This window comes from Macaca thibetana, chromosome 2 (genome assembly GCF_024542745.1).
Source record: "Macaca thibetana thibetana isolate TM-01 chromosome 2, ASM2454274v1, whole genome shotgun sequence".
NCBI classification, from domain to species: Eukaryota; Metazoa; Chordata; class Mammalia; order Primates; family Cercopithecidae; genus Macaca; species Macaca thibetana.
Window position 1 is genome coordinate 1877368 of NC_065579.1, and position 25902 is coordinate 1903269.

Sequence of the window (25902 nt, forward strand, 5' to 3'; positions counted from 1 at the left end):
TTTTTTGCCTCTGCCTCCTGAGTAGCTGGGATTACAGGCGCACACCACCACGCTCATCTAATTTTTTTGCATTTTTAGTAGAGACGGAGTTTTGCCATGTTGGCCAGGCTGGACTCGAACTCCTGGCCTCAAGCAATTCCCCGCCTCCGCCTCCTGAGTAACTGGGATTACAGGCGCGAGCCACTGTATCCAGCCTCCCAAATTTTCTAAAGTAGTTTTGCCAGTTTATACTCCTGCCAGCCGTATGTAAGAGTTCTCTTTGTGCCGTATTCCCGGTGACACTTGATTTGAATCAGCCTTCCTGTTTTTTGCCAGTGCGGAAGGTGTAAAATGGTATCTGCTTGAGGCCTTAATTTACATTTCATTAATGTCTGAGGTTGGACATATTCTTATGCATGTGTTCTTTACTTGTCATCTGTGAAATGCCATCTCCCATCCCTACCCACTGTGCCAACAGATAATACAGGTATTACTCCGTTATAGTGGTAGTTAAATAAAGGGACTAAAAGGAAGAGTGTTTTGGCGTTCAGTATGCAACTTGATAAGTGGCAGTAGTTTATTTGCCTAGACTGGCTAACATCGTTTATTTGAAAAACACATTTTGAGTTTTCTATGATGTATATAACATTTTGCTAGGTGCTCCTTGGGAATACAGAGAGCTATAAAATTAGTGTCTTCTTTTTTTTATGTTAGACGGAGTCTTGCTCTGTTGCCCAGCTTGGAGTGCAGTGACGTGATCCCAGCTCACTGCAACCTCCGCCTCCTGGAGTCAAGCGGTTCTACCTCAGCCTCCCGAGTAGCTGGGATTACAGGCGAGCACCACCATGCCCGCCTAGTTTTTGTACTTTTTGTAGAGATGAGGTTTTGCCATGCTGGCCGGGCTGGTCTCGAACTCTTGACCTCATGATCCATCCGCCTCAACTTCCCCAAGTGCTGGGATTACAGGCATGAGCCACCGCACCTGGCCTCTTTTTTAAATTTTTATTTTTATATTTTATTTTCTTATCCTCTCTCAAAAATTAGTGTCTTCTCACAAAGAGTAGAGTTCAGTATAGGAAATATGATACATCATAGTAGCTAATAATAGAGGCATAACCTATAAATAATAGAGCTAATAACCAGGTCATAATCTGGTTAATGAGTGTTTGCTAACTGTGTAATACATATAATACAAAAAGTTACCATTATAGACATCATAATCTCTAAAGATGTAAGAACAGAACCACTGTCAATTTGCATTCAATTCTGTTCTGTAGTTTGGTCTTCATTTAATTGTAAATTTAAATAAGGTTCATATGTCATCTACAAAGCAAAAAAGTACAAGGAATTTTTTTAGTGATCTTACTATGAGCAGGTGTGGTTCATTCTTCATAAGCTGGTGATTTTATATAATTTACAGAGTTCCAAAAGCAAATATACAAAAAATGTATATTCAGAGAAATCTAGGTTTTAACTTAGTCCCATCTCTCCCAAAGTAACTATTTTTTAAAATTATGGTTCCTCCGCCAGCCGCATCCCCTACCCACGCGGTAACTATGGATGGTGATGGATGTCTTCATTTCGATTGTGATAATTATTGCACAGTATATACGTATATCAAATCATCATGTTGAATGTATGCAATTTTTTTTCGATTATATACCTCAGTAAAGCTGGGAAAAAGTTATGGTTCTTCCATTTAAAAAAAATAGAAATAAGTACACCCAAGTGTGTGTGTGGATGTGTGTGTGTGTGTGTGTGTGTGTGTGTGTGTGTATATATTGATATACCTTCTTCCCCCCCCATCTCGCTTTGGTAAATGACAGCTTCCCACATATTTTTTTCCTTCCAACTGATTTTCACTTCATATATCCTGGAGATTACTCCATGGCAATATATAGAGTGATTTTCTCATTTGTTTTTATAGCTTCAAAATACTTGAGTGTAGAATGTTCTGTAGTTAGTTGAGCCATTCCCCTATTTATGGCCGTTTGAGTTGCTTCTGGTCTTTTGCTGTTACTGATAATGCTACAATAACAGCCTAGTGCATGTGTCTTTTCATATTTTTGCAAGTATATCCTTTGGATAGGTTTTTAGAAACGGGATATATGGGTCAAAAGGTATATATATAGTCAGTACTCCTAAACACTGTGTTATACTGCTTTCCTATGACATGAAAATTGTGGATTATTAGACCTATCCTCACAGAATTTTAGGAAGAAAAAATCAATATAATGCCCTGCCTATAATAGAAAAAAAGAAATAAAAGGCAAACAATTTATAATGAAATACATGTTTTTATTTGTAAATACTTGATCACAACTATACTAAAAACCATTATGCAGTGACCAGAGACTTGTGTCTATACATAGGGGTGACCACAGTACGGTCTCATCATATGGACTCTGCCGTTGGTGACTCAACCAGCATGAGCACGGTATGCCTAGTGACATGATTTCCGAAATTGTGAATAAACTTCTTGGTAAAGTCTGAGCAAAAGTACAAGCTCCTCTTGGTTTACATAGCGGTTGCATATCTGGAAAATTCAGTGTATGCTAAAACTGGAAAAATATTTTCATATGTGAAATAGAATTGTGTCCTCAGTTCAGATCATTGTAAGTTTTAAAATGATAAATCAACACGTGGTGGGACACGAGGAGCTGTGCGCACAGTGCAGACATCGGATACCTGTGACCTCTGCTCATTAAATGCCAGCAGAACTGCTTTTCATTCCCAATCATGTTTATTTTTTATTCTCTTTGTTTTGATTCATTTTGCCAGAGGTATTTTACTAGTTTTGCCCAAGACACTATTTTTAGCTTTATTGATATTCTTAGTTGTATATTAGTCTTATATTCAGTAATTTTTTTTTTTTTTTTTTTTTGAGACGGAGTCTTGCTCTGTCACCCAGGCTGGAGTGCAATGGCGCCATCTCGGCTCACTGCAAGCTCCGCCTCCCGGGTTCACGCCATTCTCCTGCCTCAGCCTCCCGAGTAGCTGGGACTACAGGCGCCCGCCACTGCACCCGACTAATTTTTTGTATTTTTAGTAGAGACGGGGTTTCACCGTCTTAGCCAGGATGGTCTCGATCTCCTGACCTCGTGATCCTCTCGTCTCGGCCTCTCAAAGTGCTGGGATTACAGGCGTGAGCCACTGCGCCCGGCCATATTCAGTAATTTCTGCTTTTATCTTGATTATTTCCTTCCTACATTCTTTGGATTTATTTTACTGTTTTTTGGACTTCTTAGGTTGGATGCTTCACTTGTTAATTTTTAGTTCTCCTTCATTTTATTTATTTATTTATTTTATTTATTTTTTGGAAACAAGGTCTCACTCTGTTGCCAAGGCTGGCGTGCAGTGGCGACCGCAGCCTCCTGGCTGAAGTGATCTCCTGCCTCAGCCTCCCGAGTAGCTGGGATTACAGGTGCAAGCCTCCACGGCCAGCTCATTCTTTGTTTTTATTTATTTTTTTTTTTGAGACAGAGTCTCGCTCTGTGCCTCAGGCTAGAGTGTGGGGTGCGATCTCAGCTCACTGCAACCTCCTCATGGTTTCAAGCAATTCTCCTGCCTCAGCCTCCCGAGTAGCTGGGACTACAGGCGTGCGTCATCACGCCCGGCTGATTTTTGTATTTTTAGTAGAGATAGGGTTTTACCATGTCGCCCAGGATGGTCTTGAACTCCTGACCTCAAGTGATCAGCTTCCTTGGCCTTGCAAAGTGCTGGGATTACAGGCATGAGCCATCGCACATGGCCTTTTTTTTTTTTTTTTTTCAGGGTCTTGCTATGTTACCCAGGCTGGAAGTTCTCCTTTTTTGATGTAAACATTCAGAGCTAGCTGGGCACTGTAGTGCACACCTGTAATCCCAGCAATCTGGGGGCGGAGGAGGGTGGATCACTTGAGCCCAGGAGTTCAAGACCAGCCTGGGCAACATAGGGAGACCCTTTCTCTACAGAAAATACAAAAATTAGCTGGGCGTGGTGGCGCACGTCTGTGGTGCCAGCCACTCGGAGGCTGAGGTGGGGGGATCACCTGAGCCCAGGAGGTTGCTGCAGTGAGCCGTGATTGCGCCACTGCACTCCTGCTTGGGTGACAATGAGTCTCAAAAAATATATAAATAAAAAATAAAAATTCAGAGCTGTAAGGGCCTCATATCCTAGCATGGTTTTTTGTTGTGCTGGTGGTGAAATATGCGTAACATAAAATGTTTTAACCATTTTTAGGTGTACAGTTTGGTGACATTAAGTATATGGGTTGTACAGCCGCCACCGCTGTCCTTTTCCAGAGCGTTTTCATTATCCCCAGCAGAAATTCCGCATCCTGGCCGGGCGCCGTGGCTCAGCCTGTAATCCCAGCACTGGGAGGCTGAGGTGGGTGGATCACGAGGTCAGGAGATGGAGACCATCCTGGCTAACACAGTGAAACCCCGTCTCTACTAAAAATACAAAAAAATTAGCTGGGCGTGGTGGCGGCGCCTGTAGTCCCAGCTACTCAGGAGGCTGAGGCAGGAGAATTGCTTGAACCCGGGAGGCGGAGCTTGCAGTGAGCCAAGATAGCGCCACTGCACTCCAGCCTGGGCGACAGAGTGAGACTCCATCTCAAAAAAAAAAAAAAGAAGAAGAAATTCTGCATCCATGAAGCTGTAACTACACATGTTGCACTTTCCCCAGTCTCTAGTGACCTTTATTCTACTTCCTATGAATTTGACTACTGTAAGGTATCTCATTTGAGTGAAATTAATACAGTATTTGTGAGGCTGGACCTGGCAGCTCACACCTGTCATCCCAGCACTTTGAGAGTCCACAGTGGGAGGATAGCTTGAGCTCAGGAATTCAAGACCAGCCTGAGCAACATCGTGAGACCTTGTCTCTGCTAAAAAGTTTAAAAGTTAGCCGGGGATGGTGGTATGCACCTGTAGTTCCAGCTACTTAGGAGGCTGAGGTGGGAGGGTCGCTGGAGCCCAGGAGGTTTAGACTGCAGTGAGCTGTGATCATGCCGTTGTAATCCAGCCTGGGTGACAGTGAGACCCTATCTCAATTAAAAATACATATATACAGTATTTGTCCTTTTGTGTTTGGCTTATTTTACTTAGCATATTATTTTCAGGGTTCACTCTTATTAATAGTATATATCAGAATTTCATCCGTGAGCCAGGCATGGTGGCATGTACCTGTCGTCTCAGTACAGCTACTTGGGAGAACCAGGTGGGAGGACTGCTTGAGTTCAGGAGCTGAAGGGCTGCGATGCTGTGCTCTGATCATGTCTGTGAGTAGCCACTGTGCTCCAGCCTGGGCAACACAGCAAGACCTCATCTCTTAAAGAAGTTTTTGTGTGTATATATACCACATTTTGTTTATTCAATCCTGCAAGTTTTTTACATATAGTATTTTTTATTTTATTTTATTTTATTTATTTTAAAGACAGAGTCCTGGTCTGTCTCCTACACTGGAGTGCAGTGGCACCATCTCGGCTCACTGCGACCTCCACCTCCTGGGTTCAAGCAATTCTCCTGCCTCGGCCTCCCAAGTAGCTGGGATTACAGGTGTGCGCCACCACGCCTGGCTAATTTTTGTATTTTTAGTAGAGACGGAGTTTCTCCATGTTGGTCAGTCTGGTCTGAAACTCCTGACCTCAGATGATCCGCCCACCTCAGCCTCCCAAAGTGCTGGGATTACAGGCGTGAGTTACTGCGTCCGGTCTCCTCTTTCATATTTTCTATCTCATTGTCTGCAATTAGTTCATTGTTCATCAGTTCTCTCTAACACTATGTCTGCGCTGCTTTTTACTTCAAATGCTGAGTTTTAGCTTTCACTTATTTTTTCTTATTGGTGAGAAAGAACTTACCAATAAGTTCACCATATAGACTTATTGAAAGTTCTGTATGGTGTTTTCATATTTGCTCTATTCTGCTTTTATTTTCAAGCTGCTTCTATGTGTTCTGTGACACGTCATTCCATATCTGTGTTTTTCAGAGATTTTTCCTCCTCTTGCCATCACCATTTTCAAAATGCTTAAGGTTTTCTTGTTCCTTTCTGTCCAGAGGGATTTATTCCTGATTGGTCGTTATGTGCATTATAGCCTTTTTCAGGCCTAGCCTTAGGTGGGAGGGGAGTCCTGTTAATTTTTCAACCTTAGGCAGTCTGGGTTTTACTACCTGTCCCCTGTGGCAGCCATCAAAGTGGAAGCATGAGGTCTCCGGGGTTTAGTAGAAATCCCTCGAGAATAACTAGATTAGTAAATTGCTTACTCTTTTTGAGTTCCTGGTTTCACTTTGGTTTGGAGCTCTGTGGAATCATCTCTCTTATTTTACTAGCCCATCCATGCATTTAAAAAGATTTGATACGTTATCCAGTCCTTTATTTTAGAGTTTGAAGCGACGTTTTATTTTCCTTCTTTTTTACCAGCCCCAGCTTGTGTTTTCTACATCTCTTTTCTCCCTTTTCCTCTTTTCTTTCTGGCTTTGCTACTAGTGGGACTGATGTTATGGCCATTGTCACCACATGAGAACACCCTTTTCCTTCTGAGTTGTGAACCTTCTATTTAGAAGTGTGTGTTGTCATCTTCAGGTGATTTGGAAATGTTTTCATTCATGCTTTTGCTCTCAAAGGCATTTGAGGCTCTTGTTTTTTTGACTGGGGGAGGGAGGGACCACTGGTGTTGGGGCTCTTGCAGCTTCTTGAGAGATTGTTGAATGTCTGGGTAATTAATTAGTGCTGCGTTACTGCATTCATAATGTACTGAAAAATTAAGACTCACTTGCTATTTATATGAAAAGTAAATAAAAATGTAAAGCGAAATTGTGCTTTTAAAATCATTGTGTTTTTCAATAGTATATGGTTTATACTTGGAGTACTATAGTTGATCCCAGCAGATAATATTAAGTTTAGTAATTTCTACTCTGGGCTGACCGGTTCCAGATGCCACTCCGCTGTTGGTTTCTGCTGTATGTTTAGCTACCCCTAGTCTCCTTCAGCAGACAATTGAGGAGTTGTTTGTGTTTGAGCCGTGTCACAGTTAAACAATGGGCCTCTCAGAAGAGTGCAGTGTGTTTGGGGCACACTTTTTGTTTCGCCTACTTGTTTTTCACTGAAAAGTAGCAAAAAGTGTTTGAACAGATTTAGAGAGAAGCACTAGTTACTGTTTGCTCTTTTTTTTATAAAACATTTTTGACTAATGGTTGAGCAAAACATAAGGTAAATCAGTGTTTCACCATGAATTATTTTTATACCTAATACTATTTTTGGCTAACATATAAGATGAACATAAAGAACCTTACCACAGTCTCATTTGGTACTTTTCAGGCATTTGACACTGTCAGAAGCAGCAATTCACACACAAAAAGTGCTGTTTTTTGGAAAAGAGAACTGAAGGTCATGAATCAGATGTGAGGGGAAAAGTATAAACCTTTCTAAATATATTTTTGTTAATATGGAGTAGTTTATGTTGTCTAGTGCTGTTTGATTAAGAAAACAAGTTCAGGCCGGGCACAGCGGCTCACGCCTGTAATCCCAACACTTTGGGAGGCCAAGGTGGGTGGATCACCTGAGGTCAGGAGTTTGAGACGAGCCTGACCAATATAGTAAAACCCCATCTCTACTCAAAAATAGAAAAATTAGCCAGATGTGGTGGTGTCTGCCTCCCAGCTACTTGGGAGGCTGAGACAGGAGAATTTCTTGAATCCAGGAGGCAGAGGTTGCAGTGAGCCAAGATGATGCCACTGCACTCCAGCCTAGGTGACATTGAGACTCCATCTCAAAAAAAAAAAAGAAGGCCGGGCGCGGTGGCTCAAGCCTGTAATCCCAGCACTTTGGGAGGCCGAGGCGGGTGGATCACGAGGTCAGGAGATCGAGACTATCCTGGCTAACATGGTGAAACCCCGTCTCTACTAAAAATACAAAAAACTAGCCGTGCGTGGTGGCGGGCGCCTGTAGTCTCAGCTACTCGGGAGGCTGAGGCAGGAGAATGGCGTGAACCCGGGAGGCGGAGCTTGCAGTGAGCCGAGATCACGCCACTGCACTCCAGCCTAGGAGACACAGCGAGACTCCGTCTCCAAAAAAAAAAAAAAAGAAAAAGAAAACAAATTCAATTAGCTGGGTGTGGTAGTGCACGCCTGTAATCCCAGCTACTTGGGAGGCTGAGGCAGGAGAATCCGGGAGGTGGAGGTTACAGTGAGCCAAGATCGTGCCACTGCACTCCAGCCTGGGGGACAGAGCAAGACTCCGTCTCAAAAAAAAAAAAAAAAAAAAAAAAAGGCAAATTCAAGAATAGTATTTCATCTGTGGATAGAGTATGGTACCATAAATCAGCAAACATTGCCTGGTACATGCACAGTACTTGCCTTTGAATTGCTTGAGGTCTTAGGTAGGAAAAGCAGATAAAATAACTAAGGGTTTATAGTTGTAATTGGTCGCGGAAGAATGGCCCAGTGTATTAGCATATAGTAAGAAAAAAGAGCATGAGATTAAGAGTTGTTAGGAAACTTGAGTTCTGGTCTTAGTTCCGTTAGTAATTAGATTGATGTGCCTTTAGGCTAACCACTTACTTTTTTGGAAAGTTGGTTTTTTCCACATATAAAACAAGGCAAATGGACTAGTTGACTTAATCCTTCACAATCTTAATACCATCCGAATTTGTTTTCCCGTGTAACTCGAGTTTAGAGGATGTGAAGGATCTTTTTGGGCAAGGAATGACCTTAGGAAGGAAATCATTTTCACTAAGCCTTGAAAGATTTGGTTGGGTAGATAGAAGGAAAAAGAAAAGCTAAGAATGCAGAAATCGATACATAAAAATTACTTAGGCCAGGAAAGTCTTGGGTGTATTTGAGGAATATGAGGCACAGGATTGACGTGCATTCCATGAGATGAGATTGACTCAGCAGTTTGGAGTTGAGTGGCCATAATGCCAGAGTTTAGTCCTCAGTCTGTAGGTTATGGGCAGCCAGTCAGGACGATGTGTAGCCAGGGAGAGCCATAGCACTTGTTACTTTTAGTCAACTTCTGCGTGATAATTAAGGTATATTTAACCAATTCTGACTTCTTTCTCCCAACAAAAAACTGAACACAGAGGAACCCTCTAGGGAGCTAGTTATTAGGTGGTACAAAAGTAATTGCGGTTTTTGTCATTGCTTTCAATGGAAACTACTTACTTTTGCACCAACCTGATAGAATTTCTTCAACAACAATAGAGACTGAGAGAAACCCAGAGATGAAGTGGTAAGTCCTCAGCTAAGCAGGTGGCAGAGGCGTCAGTGTTGTATCGAAGGTTGTGCTTGTATTTACTAAGATCTAGTCACTCATGTGGTGTATTAGAATTGTTGCGGCATATTCGTCATCTTGAATAATTTCATTAGGGACATCTCTGACTGAAGTTTACTGTTAAATCTGGGATTTGTTTAGGCAAGTATTGCTTAAAGGGTAAGTCATGTTAATTGGAATTTCTTTGAGACAGCTCATTCAACATGATAGTGTATAGTCACTAAAAAGTTCTGAGAACGCAATGCTCTGGCTCCTGTTTCGTTCTACTAGACGGAATATGTGCAGAAAATTAAAAAGTTACTGCACAGTATACTAATATTGAGCAGTAGGAAAAAATAATTTTTTTTTTTTTTTTGAGACGGAGTCTTGCTCTGTGGCCCAGGCTGGAGTGCAATGGCGCAATCTCGGCTCACTGCAACCTCTACCTCCCGGGTTCAAGCAATTCTCCTCCCTCGGCCTTGTGAGTAGCTGGGACTACAGGCGCGCACCACCATGCCCAGCTAATTTTTGTGTTTTTAGTAGAGACGGGGTTTCACTGTGTTAGCCAGGATGGTCTCGATCTCTTGACCTTGTGATCTGCCTGCCTCAGCCTCCCAAAGTGCTGGGATTGCAGACGTGAGCCACCAAAGGATAACCAAAGTATAAGGAAAGGCTGTGTTCTGAAGGTTGCTGTGTAATGTCATTTGCTTAGAATTTAGCATTGCTTCTCGTAAGAATGAAAGTGTGTCTCTGGCTAAGCCACGAAAGCCTACTCATCTTTCTGATACTGTAATGAAAAGCGATATAGTAAATACCATTGCATGTATTTGGATTTTTCAACATGTTAAGGATTGAGGAGGTTTTTGTACCCTAGCTTGGAAATCTAGCTGTTGCTTATTTGTTCTGTTAAAATGTGTTCTATCGAGTATAAGATGAAATAAATATGAGTCTTCTGCCACCTCCATAAAACATCAAAGCATTTGGGGTATGTCGGTGAAGTATAAAGATGGAGTACACTTTAAAGCAGCAGTTCTCAAAGTGTGGTCTGCGGTATCATGGGGGAGTCTATGATGTCGAAACTTTTTTCAGAATATTCTTAACACATTATTTGCTTTCACACTGTGTTGACAAATGGATTGATGGAGTAAAAGCAGAAGTGGGTCAAATTGCTCGTTACTTTAACCCATACCAAGGCCATGGCCACGTGCTTGCGGTAAAGTACCAGCCTCACGTAATAACATACTTAATGGAACAATAAAGTTATTGATCAAGTATTCTATATAGCAAAATGGGAAGTACTCATAAGGTACTTCTGCATACCAAGTAGGAATCGTTGTCTTGGAGATAACCACTTTTGCGAGAGAGCTAAACTAGCCCTCTGTTTCATGGAACACCTTTTTTTATTTGAAAGAACAACTGACCCACAAATTCTGGTGGTTCAACTTAGGTATTTTGCAGACATTTCCTCAAAAATAGTGACAGAATGTGTTGCTTCTGATATAATTTAGGCTTTTAAGCAAAAATTAGAGTTTTAGAAAACTTGTATCCGCTATGTTGATTTTAGCAGTTTCCCAGCACTTGAAAGACTTTTCTGATGAGATGGGTGGTGATATTAATGAATGTGATTTTATTTTTACTGCACAATGAAATGTGTCAACATTTGGAGTATCTTCAAAACCCAGGGAACAATATTTTCCAAAAATCGACACATGACATCGTAAAACTTCTGCATAGGTAACAGATTCATTCAGAATTCAAGAGAATCAATTGGCTTCATGTAATAGAGTAAAAAGGATTCATTGCTGTGGTTTCAGATTCCACAGCTAACCTTTTAGGAAGGTCAGGTTTAGTGTCATACCGAAGAAGAAAATCCACAATTATGTGAAAGCTGTTAAAATGCTCCTGCCTTTTCGAAAAGGTGGTATCTGTGTGAGACCAGATGTTTTTCATCATCCTCAGCTAAAACAACGTAGCACAGCAGATTGAATGCAGAAGCAGATCTATCATCTGGCTGTCTTCTACCACACCAGACATGAAAAAGACTGGCCGAAATGTCAAAGAATATCAGTCTTCTCACTCAACTTACTTTGTTTTGGGAAATAGTCATTTTTCATAAAAATGTATAACATGTAATGGGTTTGTTGTTATTTTTAAATGAATTATTTAAACAACTTGTTTTTTTTGTTTGTTTGTTTTGCTTTGTATTTTTGAGACAGATTCTCACTCTGTCACCCAGGCCGGAGTGCAGTGGCGTGATCTCGACTCACTGCAACTTCCGCCTCCCAGCTTCAAGCGATTCTCCTGCCTCAGCCGCCCAAGTAGCTGGGATTACAGACATGCGCCACCGTGCCCAGCTAATTTTTGTATTTTTAGTAGAGACGGGGTTTCACCATGTTGGCCAGGCTGGTCTCGAACTCCTGACCTCAAGTAGTCCCCGACCTCAGCCTCCCAGAGTGTTAGGATTACAGCGTGAGCCAAGGTGCCCAGCCAATAACTTGTTTCAATGTCTCATGCAGTAAATATAGATAGATATAACCCTCATCAACAAAAACTCTTTGGACTCTTCATTAATGTTTAAGAATGTAAAGGGTATTGTGGCCAAAATGTTTTGAGAATGGCTACTTTGAAGGAGCTGAGTAGCTTTGATAGGCCTGGGTTGAGAGCAGATACTGATAAGGGGAATGCCTGACCTAACTTAAAACAAGTATGTGTTGGTCCTTCCCGCTAGGTTTGAACTCTTAGAGAAGACACAGGGTGTCTTTCATTTTCTCTAATGTCTAGCATAGAGTCTTATAAGTAGTAATGATGGTAACAATTGCAAAGGCTTTTTATCTTTGTTAGTTCATTTGATGTTTATTCTGTGAGTAGATATTAATTTGAGATATAATTTGCGCAGCCTAAAATTTACCATCTTATAAAGTATACAATTGAGTGGTTTTAGTATATTCACAAGGCTGTGCGACTCTCTCCGCTGTCTTCATACTGAACCTTTGCATCCCCCAGAGAAACTTCATACCCATTAGCAGCCACATCTCATTTCCCTCACTCCGTAGCAACCACTCGCTAATCAGCCGTGTTTATGAACTAAATTCCTTTCCATCTCTGTGATGCCCCTGTTCTGGACATTTCATGTGAAGTAGAATCCTACAATATGTGGCCTTTTATGGCTTTTTTCCACTTAGTGTTCAGGGGCCATCCATCTTGCAGCATGTATCAGTACTTCTTTTTGTGGCCAAACAATATTCCATCTTATGGACACACCACATTTTGGATATCCGTTCATCAGTTGATGGATATTTAGGTCTATCTTTTGGCTATTATGAATGCTTCTGTGAACTTTCATATAAAGTTTTTGCGTGAACATATGTTTTCAGTTCTCTTGGCTGTATACCTGGGAGTGGAATTGCTGGATCACCTGGTAGCTCTGTATTTAATTTTTGAGGAACTTACTAACTCCCTTTTTAATAGAGTTTTTATTAGGGGATGATTTTAGATGTACAGACAAATTGCAAAGATAGTGCATTTCCTGTATACCTGTCACCCGGCTTCCTCTGATGTTAACATCTTACATAACCGTGATACGCATGTCAAAACAAAGAAGCCAGTATTGGTGCCTTACTGTTAACTAAATTCTAGGGTTTATTTGGATTCTACTAGTTGTTTCACCAGTGCCCCTTTTCTGTTCCAGGATCCAATCCAGGGTGTCATGTTGCATTTATGGTTCTGTCTCCTCTGATCTGTTACAGTATCTCAGTGTTGGTTTTCATGTCCTTGACAGTTTGGAGGAATGTAGTGGTCAGGAGTTTTGTAGCATATCCCTCAATTGGGGTTTGTCTGGTGTTTTCTCATGATTAGACTAGGGCTGTGGGTTTGCGGGAAGAACACCACAGAGGCGAAGTGTGTGCCCCATCACATTAGATGAGGGGATAAGTAATAGGGTCACGACTTGTCGCTGGCGATGTCAGCTGTGGTCACTTGGGTAATAAATAAGGCATGTTTGCTGGGTTTTTTCACTGCGAAGTTATTTTTCCCTTGCCATACACTGTTCTTTGGAAACGAGTCACTAAGTTTTGCCTTCACTCAAGAGGAAACATGGATTAAGCTGAAACTCCTAGAGGGAGATGTATTTACCTATTTTATTTGCAATTCTTCTGTAAGAAAGATTTGTTCCTTTTCTCCCATTTATTTACTTACTCATTTATTTATGTCAGGATGGAATAACATATTTATTTGATACTTTGGGTCATAATCAAATAGTATACTAATTTGCTCAAATCATCCCAGCATTGGCCTATGGAAGATCTTTCCTGTGTCCCTTTGGCATTTCTTCATCCTTTTAAAGTGCTCCCTTGCCTTCTGACACTACAGCGTGCTCTGGGCTCATCTTGCATTTTCCCTGTCCCACGCCTAGAGTCAGCCATTTCTTCAGGGAGTCATGAGACTTGGTGAAGTGATTTGCCCAAGGTCACACACTAAGTCAGTGGTGGAAACAGGATTCCATCCAGAGCAGTCTGATTCTGGAACATACGCTGTTAACCACAGAACTGGATGACATGCAGCTGATTTATTATTATTATTATTGAAGGTGCATTGGCAGTTTCTACTCATGTTCCATCGATATGGGAGCCTTGAGAAGACAATTCATAGTCACTTTATTGTGCCATGTTTTTTTTTGTTATTTTTTGTTTTGTTTTGTTTTTGAGATGGTGGCTCACTCTGTTGCCCAGGCTGGAGTGCAGTGGCATGATCTCGGCTCTGCAACCTCTGCCTCCCGGGCTCAAGTGATTCCTCTGCCTCAGCACCCGAGTAGCCGGGACTACAGGCGTGCGCCACCTCACCTGACTAATTCTTGTGTTTTCCGTAGAGAAAGAGTTTCTCCTGACCTCCTGACCTCAAGCGATCCGCCCACCTTGGCCTCCCAAAGTGTGGCGTGAGCCACTGTGCCCAGCTGCAATGTTGTTACTAAGCTTTGTCTTTCTTCTGTCTGTAGCAAGATAAGTCCCCTCTTGGAATGCACACTGGTAGTAGCCCATACTTAGGAATAACCAGTTACATCCTGCTTGCATCCCACCCCAAAAACAAAATAAATCCCGCATGATGTCATGAGCTGGTTAAGAAGAATCATTTTAGGGCATGTCAGCACCACCTTAGATCCTGCCCTCATGTCTTCCTTAGACCAGTCTTTCACACACAGAAATAGAGATCATTTTCACTCCCTTTTCCCAGACCTTCTCTAGCTAGTTACCCCCTCTATTAGTCTGTTTTGTTTTCATGCTGCTGATAAAGACGTACCTGAGACTGGGCAATTTACAAAAGAAACAGACTTAATTGGACTTACATTTCCATGTGGCTGGGGAAGCCTCACAATCATGACAGAAGGCAAGGAGGAGCAAGTCACATCTTACATGGATGGCAGCAGGCAGAGAGAGGGAGCTTGTGCAGGGAAATCTTTTTAAACCCATCAGATCATGTGAGACTCACTGTCAGGAGAACGGCACAGGAAAGACTTGCCCCCATAATTCATTGACCTCCTGCCAGGTCCCTCCCACCACACGTGGGAATTCAAGATGAGATCTGAGCGCATTGACCTCCCGCCACACATGGGAGTTCAAGATGAGATCTGAGCGCATTGACCTCCCGCCACACGTGGGAATTCAAGATGAGATCTGAGCGCATTGACCTCCTGCCATACATGGGAATTCAAGATGAGATTTGAGTGGGGACGCAGCCAAACCATGTCACTCCCAGAAATGTGTTTGCTCCTTTACCTTTTTTTATTCTTGCTCTTTCGTAGAATGAAAAAATAATCATGATTTTGAGAGAGAAAATACACCGTAGTGCTAGTGACACACTCCCATCAAGGAAAATAAAAGCTGTAAGATTTGCTATAATCTTCTCAAATTGTACCTACTTTTCTTCAGGTATAAGCATTCAAACTAAATAAAAAATATATTTATAAGTTCTGAACAGTTAGCATTCTTTTCATTGTATGTATGCAAGGTTGTATTTGCTTAAACGCATTAAATAATCTTAGAATCAAATTAAGATCCAGTTACCAATCAAAACCATGTTTAGTGGGAAATATGTTTCCTAACATGGCCTTTTTTTTTTTTTTTTTTGGTATCAGAACTCATATGTAAGTTAGGGATCCTCTCCCTTTTCCTGCTGATTTCAAATTTGTGTAATCTACTTTTTTAAAGACATGCCTAGAAGTATGGGTAAGCAGGGCTGAGGTTTCCGCTGAATTAGCCATGTAGGTAAGAGGGATTATGCAACTGCCTGGACAGGGCATTTGCTGGTGTCACAGAACCTGCGGGATGTGGCCACACTCAGCCTTTCAGCCATGCTCTGTATTTAATTTTGTCAGTGTATCCAGATTGGCCAAGCTCCTTTGTGATTGTCTGCAAAACTCAAAAGACTAATTTGTGTAAATTAGGATGTCAGATTTTCAGAGACCAAATACTGCCTCAGCAGTGCATTGTTTTAAGAATCCTCGGCCAGGCTTGGGGGCTCATGCCTATAATCTCAGCAATTTGGGAGGATAAGGCGGGTGGATCACTTGAGGTCAGGAATTCGAGACCAGCCTGGGCATCGTAGCAAAACCTCGTCTCTGCTAAAAATACAAAGATTAGGCTGGATGCCGTGGCTCACACCTGTAATCCCAGCACTTTCGGAGGCCAAGGTAGGTGGATCACCGGAGGTCAAGAGTTTGAAACCAGCCTGGCCAACATGGTGAAACCCCGTCTCTACTAAAAATACCAAAAATTAGCTGAGAGTGGTGGCGTGCGGCTGTAGTCCCACCTACTCAGGAGGCTGAGGCAGGAGAATCTCTTGAACCTGGCAGGTGGAGGTTGCAGTGAGCTGAGATCACGTCACTGCATCTCAGCCTGGGTGACAGAGTGAGACTCCATCTCAAAAATAAGAATTTTTTAGTCAAGTTATTGTGAAGACTAAGTTGTAACTGCGAAGTTGGTGTGCGTGAAATCAGATCAGAGGGGTGCTGTTTGATAGGCTTAATAGCCAACCGTCTGTCTCTGCTCTAGAGGTGCACCTCCCCAAGATATCCTGTAATTTGCTGGTCAGAACATAATTTTCCTCTTTGGAATAAAAAAAAAAAGATTTCATGTTGTCTGTCTTTCCATGGAGAAGGTCTCTTAGAATCTGTTGGTTAGATCAGGAGTTTTTGGTAGTACCATCACGTTTCCATGTGACTTTTCAAACATTTTCCAGCTGACCATTACCAACTTTGTTAGGGGAAGTTACCTTTGTTACACCTCAAGAGAGTTACATCTTTTACACATTGATTTTTCCAGAATTTTGCAAATGTCACTCTAAATGGATACTATTTTCTAATTTGGAATTGTGGCAGGGGTAGTTATGACTGTTTTTTGCTTGTTCGTGCCGTTTTTTGCGTTGTTACTAATTGTGTTTTTTCCAGGTTCAGGCCATTTGGTAATTCTGAACCATGTCTGATAACGGAGAACTGGAAGACAAGCCCCCAGCACCTCCTGTGCGAATGAGCAGCACCATCTTTAGCACTGGAGGCAAAGACCCCTTGTCAGCCAATCACAGTTTGAAACCTTTGCCCTCTGTTCCGGAGGAGAAGAAGCCCAGGCACAAAATCATCTCCATATTCTCAGGCACAGAGAAAGGTAAACAGCACTTGTGGTTTTAAGAGTCTCAGTGTTGGTTTATTATTGTATGTTACCCGTATTGATAACTTTTATGGTGAGAACATTAAAACAGATCATGAAAACAATCGATGCTAATATACAGGCACTGTTTAAAAGGCTAGTTTATTTTAAATTGTGATTTTGAAAGAGAAAAAAATGTAAATTTGTTTCTCACCGTACTTGTTACGGCCAGTGAATTTCTATATTCATCTCCTTTGTTTTCTGAGACCTTGGCCATATTTTAATGAGATTTGTGACATTTGAGGAGACCTGCCATTATAAGAATGGTGATATAGGGCCCACAGTCCCCTGTCTGAAATCCCCGGAGCCAACTGTGTTTTGGAATTAAGAGTTTTTGTGATTCTTGAGTAGTAAATACTGTCTTTTCCCAGGTATTCTATAATGCCCTCAGAAGAGTCTGAGGCAGCCTCAGTACTCACAGACTGATGTCCTCAGCAAAATATATCTAGTTCGGGGTTTCTCAACCTCGATGCTGTTGACATCTTGGAGCCAAATAATTTGTTTGCAGGGACCTATCTCCTGGGGCAAAATTACTCCAATTAAGAATCACTGGGCCGGACACAGTGGCTCATGCCTGTAATCCCAGCACTTTGGGAGGCCAAGGCAGGCAGATTGCTTGAGCTCAGGAGTTCAAGACCAGCCTGGGCAACATGGCAAAACCCCATCTGTACAAAAATACAAAAATTAGCCGGGCATGGTGGCACATGCCTGTAATCCCAGCTACTCGGGAGGCTGAGGTGGGAGGATGGCTTGAGCCCTGGACGGGGAGGTTGGAGTGAGCCAGGGACATACCACTGCACTCCATCCAGACTGTCTCAAAAACAAAAAGAACCACTGGTCTAGTCACACAAAGGTGGGATAAAGGCTACAAATAGTCTCAAATAAGTTGAAATCGCTAAATTAGTTTTGTTGTCAAATTTGAGCAAAAACCCTTCAGTTTTCAGGGCTTTTTGGATTTTAGAATTAAGTAATGGATTACAGACACTAATGGATTTTAGAATAAGAGTAAGGGGTTCATTTGTTTCATCACCTTAAACATGGTGATATGGCTCTGATGGCTGGAAATATATATATGCGAAGATAAAGATATACCTCTTAATATTCTACATGGAGAGGTAAACCCAAGTAGAAGATGAATGGTGCTTTGTATGTAATACGCCTTAATACACATTTAAGTGAGATAATCAGTGAGAATTTGAGTTAGTATTAATGAAGAATCAAGTCTTGGAGAATTTAGATTCATAGAGTGTAATCATGGAACAGTTGAAAACCTATTCATTTCATTGTATATCACCTCTTTCTAATTTTGTTTTATTAAGATTTCTTGTGAAGTTATAACTGAAAAGCCTTAATGGAAGTATGTTTTTAAAGTTTATTTAAAGGAAGTGATAAGGTGTGTGTTTGACACATTTGAGAATGAAAAATGTACTTAGGCTGGATTAGGTAAAGGTTAAAGAGGAAGATGAAGCAATGAACCAAAAATTGCATGGGAAGAAGGCAATGAAGTGTGTATTGGAGTAGTAAGTCAGTATATTTAAAGTGGGAAGACCTAAAAATGGCAATGTGAACATGGTCTTTAAAATTATGGAGGTCAGGAAAAAAAAAGATAAAGGTTAACACCAGAAAAAATCGCTGAAAGAGTTGTTATTACTTCCCTATGGAGAGCTAGAATCAAGGGCAGAGTAGGGGAATTCTCAAGATAAAGTATACTTGGGGACGGCATTGGAAAAGGGAAAAGATGGTAAAACGAAACAGAAAGTGTGGACAGTCTGGTGGTTGATTTTGGGTAACGGAAGGGTTTGTGAGCAAATTGAACTGTGTTTACGTAAATGCAGGAGAGCGCTCCCATCTCTGGTCATTTTGAGAATCTTCCAGTTTTATCCTCCTCTACTCCTCCTTTCCATTTCTTTCTCCCCAAATTACTTACCTGCTGTAGCCAACTCAAGGTCCCCCTAAGAAAGGGGGAGTGAACATACTGGTTTCCTAGCGGGGACTCTAATTGCATTTAGGGTTATCAGTTCTTTATATCTGTAATTGATATTCATTCAGTTTTTGTTGGTGATTTCTGAAGTCTTCGTTTTATTGTGTTTACAGTCAACATCTAATAACTTTTGAGTGCTGATCTCAAAACTTTACAAGTTCTCTAAAAATGAACTTTGCCTTATCCTTTTTTTTTCTTTCTCTTAAAAAAATTTCTGTTATTGAAAATGTTAAATAAATTCAAAGTAGACAGAATAGTGTAAATCAATGCTGTCACCTAATTTCAACATCCTGCCTCCACTTATTTTTTAGATAAAATTACAGTTATCAAAATGCACAGATATTAATTACACAGTTTTGACAAATGGATACACCCGGATATAGGCCATAACCACTGTCAAATTGAATTTGGCTTTTTTACTTTGTGTTGACATAATAGACGCAATAGTATATTATCTATATAGTATATAGTCTATATATATGCATACTGTATATAGTATACATATATATAATATATGTGTAGTATATATAGTGTATATGTAATATATATAGTATATATTTATATAGGCTGGGCACAGTGGCTCACACTTGTTAATCCTAGCACTTTGGGAGGCTTGAGGCGGGCAGATCACTTGAGGTCAGGAGTTCAAAACCAGCCTGGCCAACATGGTGAAACTCCATCTCTACTGAAAGTACAAAAAATTAGCCGGGAATGGTGGTGTGTCTGTAATCCCAGCTACTCAGGAGGCTGAGGCAGGAGAATCACTTGAACCTGGGAGGTGGAGGTTGCAGTGAACCAAGATCGTGGCACTGCACTGCAGCCTGGGGGACAGAGTGAGACTCTGTCTCAAAAAAAAAAAAAATGTGTATCTATGTATATATATATAAAACATCCTTGTACCAACCACCCAGCCTAGAATTTTATCAGTATCTCTGAAGTCCCCATCTGCTATGCCCCATCCTGTCCTTCTCTTTGTCCCCAATATGCACCATTCTGAATTCTGCATTTTTATTGTAATTTTATGACGTATCTATTCACCCTCAAATATCTGTGGTTTAGGCATGCCTGTTTGGGAACCTTTTATGAATGGAATTATGCTGTCTTTATTTTTTCCACATCCTTTTCACTCAGCTTTATGCTTTTGAGAGTTGTTGATGTGTATGGTGCAGTTTGTTCACTTTCACTGCTGTGTATTGCTGCACTGTAAATATACTGCAGTTTATGTAGCCAGTCTCCTATCTGTAGACATTTGGGTTGTTTTCATGAGTAGTGCTGCTGTGGATAGTCTTGAACATACATCTTACTGGATGTGTTGAGGTATTTCTCTGGGGCAAAGCTTCTCAAGCTTCAGGCGATCTGTTAGTTTAGTTCTTGAATTGCTAATTAGAATCCCCTGGGAAGCTTAATAACTCTGTGCTCAAACTCCATCTCATTCCAGTTGAATCAGCAATCAGCATCTTTAGGGGCTTACCCTGGGCATCAGTTTTGGTTTTGTTTTTAATTTTTTTAATACCTCAGATGATTCTGATGTGCAGCTCGTATTAAAAACCAGTGCATTGGGGGGTTTTGAAATCTGTGTAGTGGACAACACTAAATGAAATAGAATAATGTAATCAGAGTATTGTGCACACAGTAAAAACGTTGTCTTATGAAAGACTTTGTTTTAGTTATGTGTATACTGAGTCAGGATATAAAATGTATTTCTTGGTGTCTGTCCTGGCTTAAAGATTTAAAGGTCCTTGGGGAGGGGGGAGGGGGGAGGGATTGCACTGGGAGTTATACCTGATGTAAATGACGAGTAGTTGGATGCTGACGAGTTGATGGGTGCAGCACAGCAACATGGCACAAGTATACATATGTAACAAACCTGCACGTTATGCACATGTACCATAGAACTTAAAGTATAATAATAATTAAAAAAAAAAAAAAAAGATTTAAAGGTCCTTCAGAGGTATATATTTAGGATTAGAATTGCTGGGTTACAGGCTGTTCCCGTGTGTGACTTGACTAGGTTTGTCAGATTGTTTTCTAAAAGTTTTTAGTGTACATTCTCACCCACAGGACATGAGGGTTCCCATTGCCGAACACCCTCGGCAGCTCTGGGAGGGGTGAAATAGTAGCTCGTTGTGGTTTAAATTTGCCTTTCCCTGATTACTCAAAAAACTGAGCATCTTTTCAGGTTAATTGACCATTCCTGTGTGCTTTCTGTGAAATATCTCTTCAAGAGAAAGAAATACCTGTTCGCTATCTATATTAGTCAGTTTTCATGCTGCTGATAAATTTATACAAGACTGAATAATTTATACAAGAAAAAGGGTTTATTGGACTTACAGTTTCACATGGCTGGGAGGCCTCACAATCATGGCAGAAGGCAAGGAGGAGCAAGTCATGTCCTACAGGGATGACGGCAGGCAACGAGAGAGAGCTTGTGCAGGGAAACTCCCCCTTTTAAAACCAGGAGATCTTGTGAAGACCTGCCCATGATTCAGTTACTCCTGCCGGCTCCCTCCCACAACACGTGAGAATTCAAGATGTGATTTGGGTGGGGACACAACCAAACCATATCAAGGTCTTTAATCCATTTTTCTACTGGGTTGTTAACTTTTTCGTTTTCTATTAATAAACATTCCTTTTAGTCTATAAACTAATCTTTTGTCAATCATATGATGTTAAAGATAGTCTTCCAGGATGTGATTTGCCTTTTTACCCTTTTAGTAGTATATTTTAATGAATAGAAGTTATTAATTTTGATATAATGGAATTAATTTCTTTTTTTCTTTTGAGACAGAGTCTGTCACCCACGCTGGAGTCCAGTGGCTCAATCTTGGCTCTCTGCAGCTTCCGTCCCACCAGGTTCAATCGATTCTCCTGCCTCAACCTCCCGAGTAGCTGGGATTACAGGTGCCTGCCACTGCGCCCAACTAATTTTTGTATTTTTAGTAGAGACAGTGTTTCATCATCTTGGCTAGGCTGGTCTTGAACTTCTGACCTCGTGATCCACCTGCCTCGGCCTCCCAAAGTGCTAGGAGTACAGGCATGAGCCACCGTGCCTGGCCTCAATTTCTCTTTTATGGTTCGAGGTTTTTGTTTTTTAAGAAATTTTTGTCTAACTTGGGGTCATAAAGACTTTTTCCTATATTTTTTCTATAGCTTGCCTTTTGCACTTTAAATCTTTGAGCTATCTGGATTTTATTTTTGTATGTCTGTGAAAGGATTCACTTTCACTTTTTTCTTTAAACTTGGATAGTATCCCCGACCATTTATTGAGTCTTCTGTTTCCCCACTGACCTATAACACCATTATTTATCAAGTTTCCATGTGAGAGTCTGTTCCTGTGTTCTCTATTTTATTCCATTAGGTTGTCTGTACCTGAGCTAATAATAGCACCCTGTCTTGATTACTATATAATTTTTTTTTTTTTTTTTTTTTGGAGGCAGAGCCTCACTCTGTGACCCAGGCTGGAGTGAGTGCAGTGATGTGTCTTGGTTCACTGCAACCTCCACCTCCCAGATTCAAGTGATCCTCCTGCCTTACCTTTCAAGTGGTTGGGACTACAGGTGCACGACACCCAACTACTTTTTGTATTTTATATATATATATATAAAAAAACTAATTTTTGTATTTTTGTATGTTGCCGAGGCTAGTCTCAAACTCTGGGGCTCAAACTATCTGCCAGCCTTGGCCTCCCAAAGTGCTGGGATTACAGGTGTGAGCTACCACACTTGGCTCTTAAATAATTATTGTTAATGTCTGATAGAACAAATTTCTTAACCAGATTCTTCTTCAGCTTTTTCTATAAATTTTAGAATCTGTTTATCATGTACTTTAACAGCAACAAAGAAAAACCTGTGGCTACTTTGATTCTTGGGCCGGGCGCAGTGGCTCACACCTGTAATCCCAGCACTTTGGGAGACCAAGGCAGGTGGATCACGAGGTCCGGAGATGGGGACCATCCTGGCTAACACGGTGAAACCCCCTCTTTACTAAAAATACAAAAAACTAGCTGGGCGCGGTGGTGGCGCCTGTAGTCCCAGCTACTCGGGAGGCTGAGGCAGGAGAATGGCGTAAACCTGGGAGGCGGAGCTTGCAGTGAGCCAGAGATTGTGCCACTGCACTCCAGCCTGGGCAACAGAGCGAGATTGTCTCAAAAAAAGAAAAAGAATTGTATAGATTTTGTAGGACAAATAGGGGAGAATTGCATCCATCTTTGTAACTGAGGGTGGAGAATCTGCAGAGCCTCTGTGTAGCCTGTTTACAGGGAAGTTTAGTTGCACGTCGTCTTCAGTCTCAGAGAGACAAAGAGATGTGTGGAATGTTGGGAGGGCAGGATGCTTCTTGATTTCTCCTGTCCCTGGAGCTCTACCTCCTTTTCCTCTTACACTTACTGGTCCTACCTGGAAGCTGAAACACAGCCCAGTCACTGGGCCCAGATTTCGGCATTAGGAATGAGGGAGAACCGTGTGGTGTGTGCATATCCGTGCTTTTGTGAACATAGAAATAACCTGCTCTGCTGCTCTTACTGGATTATCCCGTTCATCACCCTAGTTGTTGCCTCTGGGTCCCCCCATTTTCACCCTCCTCGCTTCTAGTTTCAGCCACCTGCAGCGGTTTGCAGAAGCATTCTCCCACCGACATCCTAAGCGCTGCTTGTCTCCCTGGTCTTATCCTAATTGCTTTTCGTTCTTGAGCATTCCTCGTGAATTTTATTCTGTGAAATACTCGGATTTTGTGTAGAAGGGAGAGGACTACAGTATGTGCTCAGTACATCGTCTTGAAACAGAAGAGTCTAAAAGGCAAACAATTGTATTTCTATTTTTAAAAAATCGTAACGACCTCAAGATTTTTGCCATCTCTAATGTAAGGCCTGATCTAGAGATAATTCATTTTATTCCACTAAAAAATTTACATCCCTTACTGCTTTCCTTACCAAAAAAAAAAAAAAACAGCTAATATTTTTATAAAAAGAAAAGAAAGACTCTAGGATGTTTTCAGTTATTCGTTACTGGTTTTAATTGGTGTCACTGAAAAACTTGAGAAAATTAGAAATCCTTTCCGATCATGCCTTTTTAGGGCAACTTGATGGAACAAATCTTTTTTCCATGCTTGCTAATGTGTGTACTATGTGAATGATCAGAGATAAGTGACAAGCAAAGCAGATAGTGTCCCTGCTCCCGTGACAGCAATCTACAACCATGGTATGGAATTACAGGCTATGGAATTACAAGCTATGGTACCAAGGTAGCGTAAGACGTCTGTCTAATCTGGAATGCCTGGGAAGGCTTCCTAAGGAAACGATAATAGAGCTGACGACTGCAGCATGAGTAAGGGCAACGACGGCTACAAAGTGTGTTCCATGCCTGGGGAAGAGCTTGCTTCAGTGGCCCACCTGCAGGAGGGATCGCAGCACGTCCGTGGAGCTGAGGGCCGTCCTGTGTTACTGGAAAGCAGAGAGGGAAGGAGAGAGAATTGCAGAAGGGTGTGTGTAGGCACTGCAGACAGCAGAAGAGGCTGAAGAGGTAGGTAGGCAGTGACCAGGTCATAAAGGGCCTTGTATTCTATGCTACAGAGCTCAGATTTTATCCTGTTTCCTGGGGAACCATTACAGATTTTTAAACAGGGGAAAGACCTGGCCACCTCTCTGTTGTAGATAGGAGAGAATAATAGGCTTACAGAAAATAGGTTTTGTTCAAAGTGTGAGAGTGAAGTTGGAAACTAGTTAGGAGGTTTTTGCAGTAGCCCAAGTGAGAAATGTCCTAACTAGTCTACTAGTTTTAATAATGAAAATGTCAATGAGCCATTTGACTTTTTAAAATAAGCTTTATTCATACAGCCAGAGTTGAATAATATTGTCTTTATTAACTAAAGCAATTTTCACATCTAGTTATTCAACCTATAAGCACCTTCACTTCTGGTTGGTTATGACTTCGATCTGTAAACAACCTTTCTAATTTAAAAAACTGAATTCTGGCCGGGCACAGTGGCTCACGCCTGTAATCCTAGCACTTTGGGAGGCTGAGGCGGGCGGATCACGACGTCAGGAGATTGAGACCATCCTGGCTAACACGGTGAAACCCCGTCTCTACTAAAAATACAAAAAAATTAGACGGGCGTGGTGGCGAGCGCCTGTAGTCCCAGCTACTGAGGAGGCTGAGGCAGGAGAACGGTGTGAACCCGAGAGGCGGAGCTTGCAGTGAGCCAAGATCGCGCCACTGCACTCCAGCCTGGGCGACAGAGCGAGACTCGTTTCAAAATAAGTGAATAAATAAATACAATAAAAAACTGAATTCTAAGATTAATAATAGTAGCCCATACTTCTCTGCCTATTTCCTAGAGGAGTGGGCCCCAACCTTTTTGGCACTGGAGGGGGATGGTTTCCTGGAAAACAATTTTTTTTTTTTCTATTTTTTGTTTCATCTTGTTGCCCAGGCTGGAATGCAATGGTGTGATCTCAGCTCACTGCAACCTTCGCCTCCTGGGTACAAGCGATTCTCCTGCCTCAGCCTCCCGAGTAGCTGGGATTACAGGCACCTGCCATGAGGCCTGGATACTTTTTTGGTATTTTTAGTAGAGACGGGGTTTCACCATGTTGGCCAGGCTGGTCTTGAACTCCTGACCTTAGGTGATCTGCCGACCTTGGCCTCCCAAAGTGCTGGGACTACAGGCGTGAGCCACCGCACCCGGCTGGAAAACAATTTTTCTATGGGGCTAGCGGGGGGTGGTTTTGGTATGAAACTCTTCCACCTCAGATCATCAGACGTTAGTTAGATGCTCATAAGGAGTGTGCAACCTAGATCCCTCACATGTGCAGTTCACAATAGGGTTCGTGCTCCTATAGGAATCTCATGCTGCCACTGATCTGACAGGAGGCGGAGCTAAGGCGGTGATGCGCACTCCTCACTGCTCACCTCCTGCTGGGCTGCCCAGTTCCTAACAGGCCATCGACCTGTACTGGTCCATGGCCCAGGGGCTGGGGACCCGTTTCTCTGCTGTGTGGTGGAATTTGAAGCCATAGCATGT

At 41.8% G+C, this 25902-nt stretch overlaps 1 protein-coding gene and 2 long non-coding RNA genes across 4 annotated transcripts in view; 2 read left to right on the forward strand and 1 right to left on the reverse strand.

Moving 5' to 3' along the window:
- LOC126948015 (uncharacterized) overlaps positions 1 to 25902 on the reverse strand; it is a 340440-nt gene that overhangs the window by 297397 nt on the left and 17141 nt on the right. The gene's annotated exons all lie outside the window — the stretch shown is intronic.
- Positions 1 to 25902, forward strand: part of LOC126948014 (uncharacterized) — a 198653-nt gene that overhangs the window by 101572 nt on the left and 71179 nt on the right. The window lies entirely within an intron of this gene.
- Positions 1 to 25902, forward strand: part of PAK2 (p21 (RAC1) activated kinase 2) — a 93839-nt gene that overhangs the window by 24210 nt on the left and 43727 nt on the right. For both annotated transcript variants that reach the window (XR_007723274.1, XM_050779178.1), the window contains exon 2: positions 16649 to 16862. Coding sequence is in view for 1 of the 2 variants with exons in the window: in XM_050779178.1 (XP_050635135.1) it covers positions 16676 to 16862 (187 nt within the window). In the remaining variant the exon portion in view is untranslated. The remainder of the gene's footprint in view (positions 1 to 16648; positions 16863 to 25902) is intronic.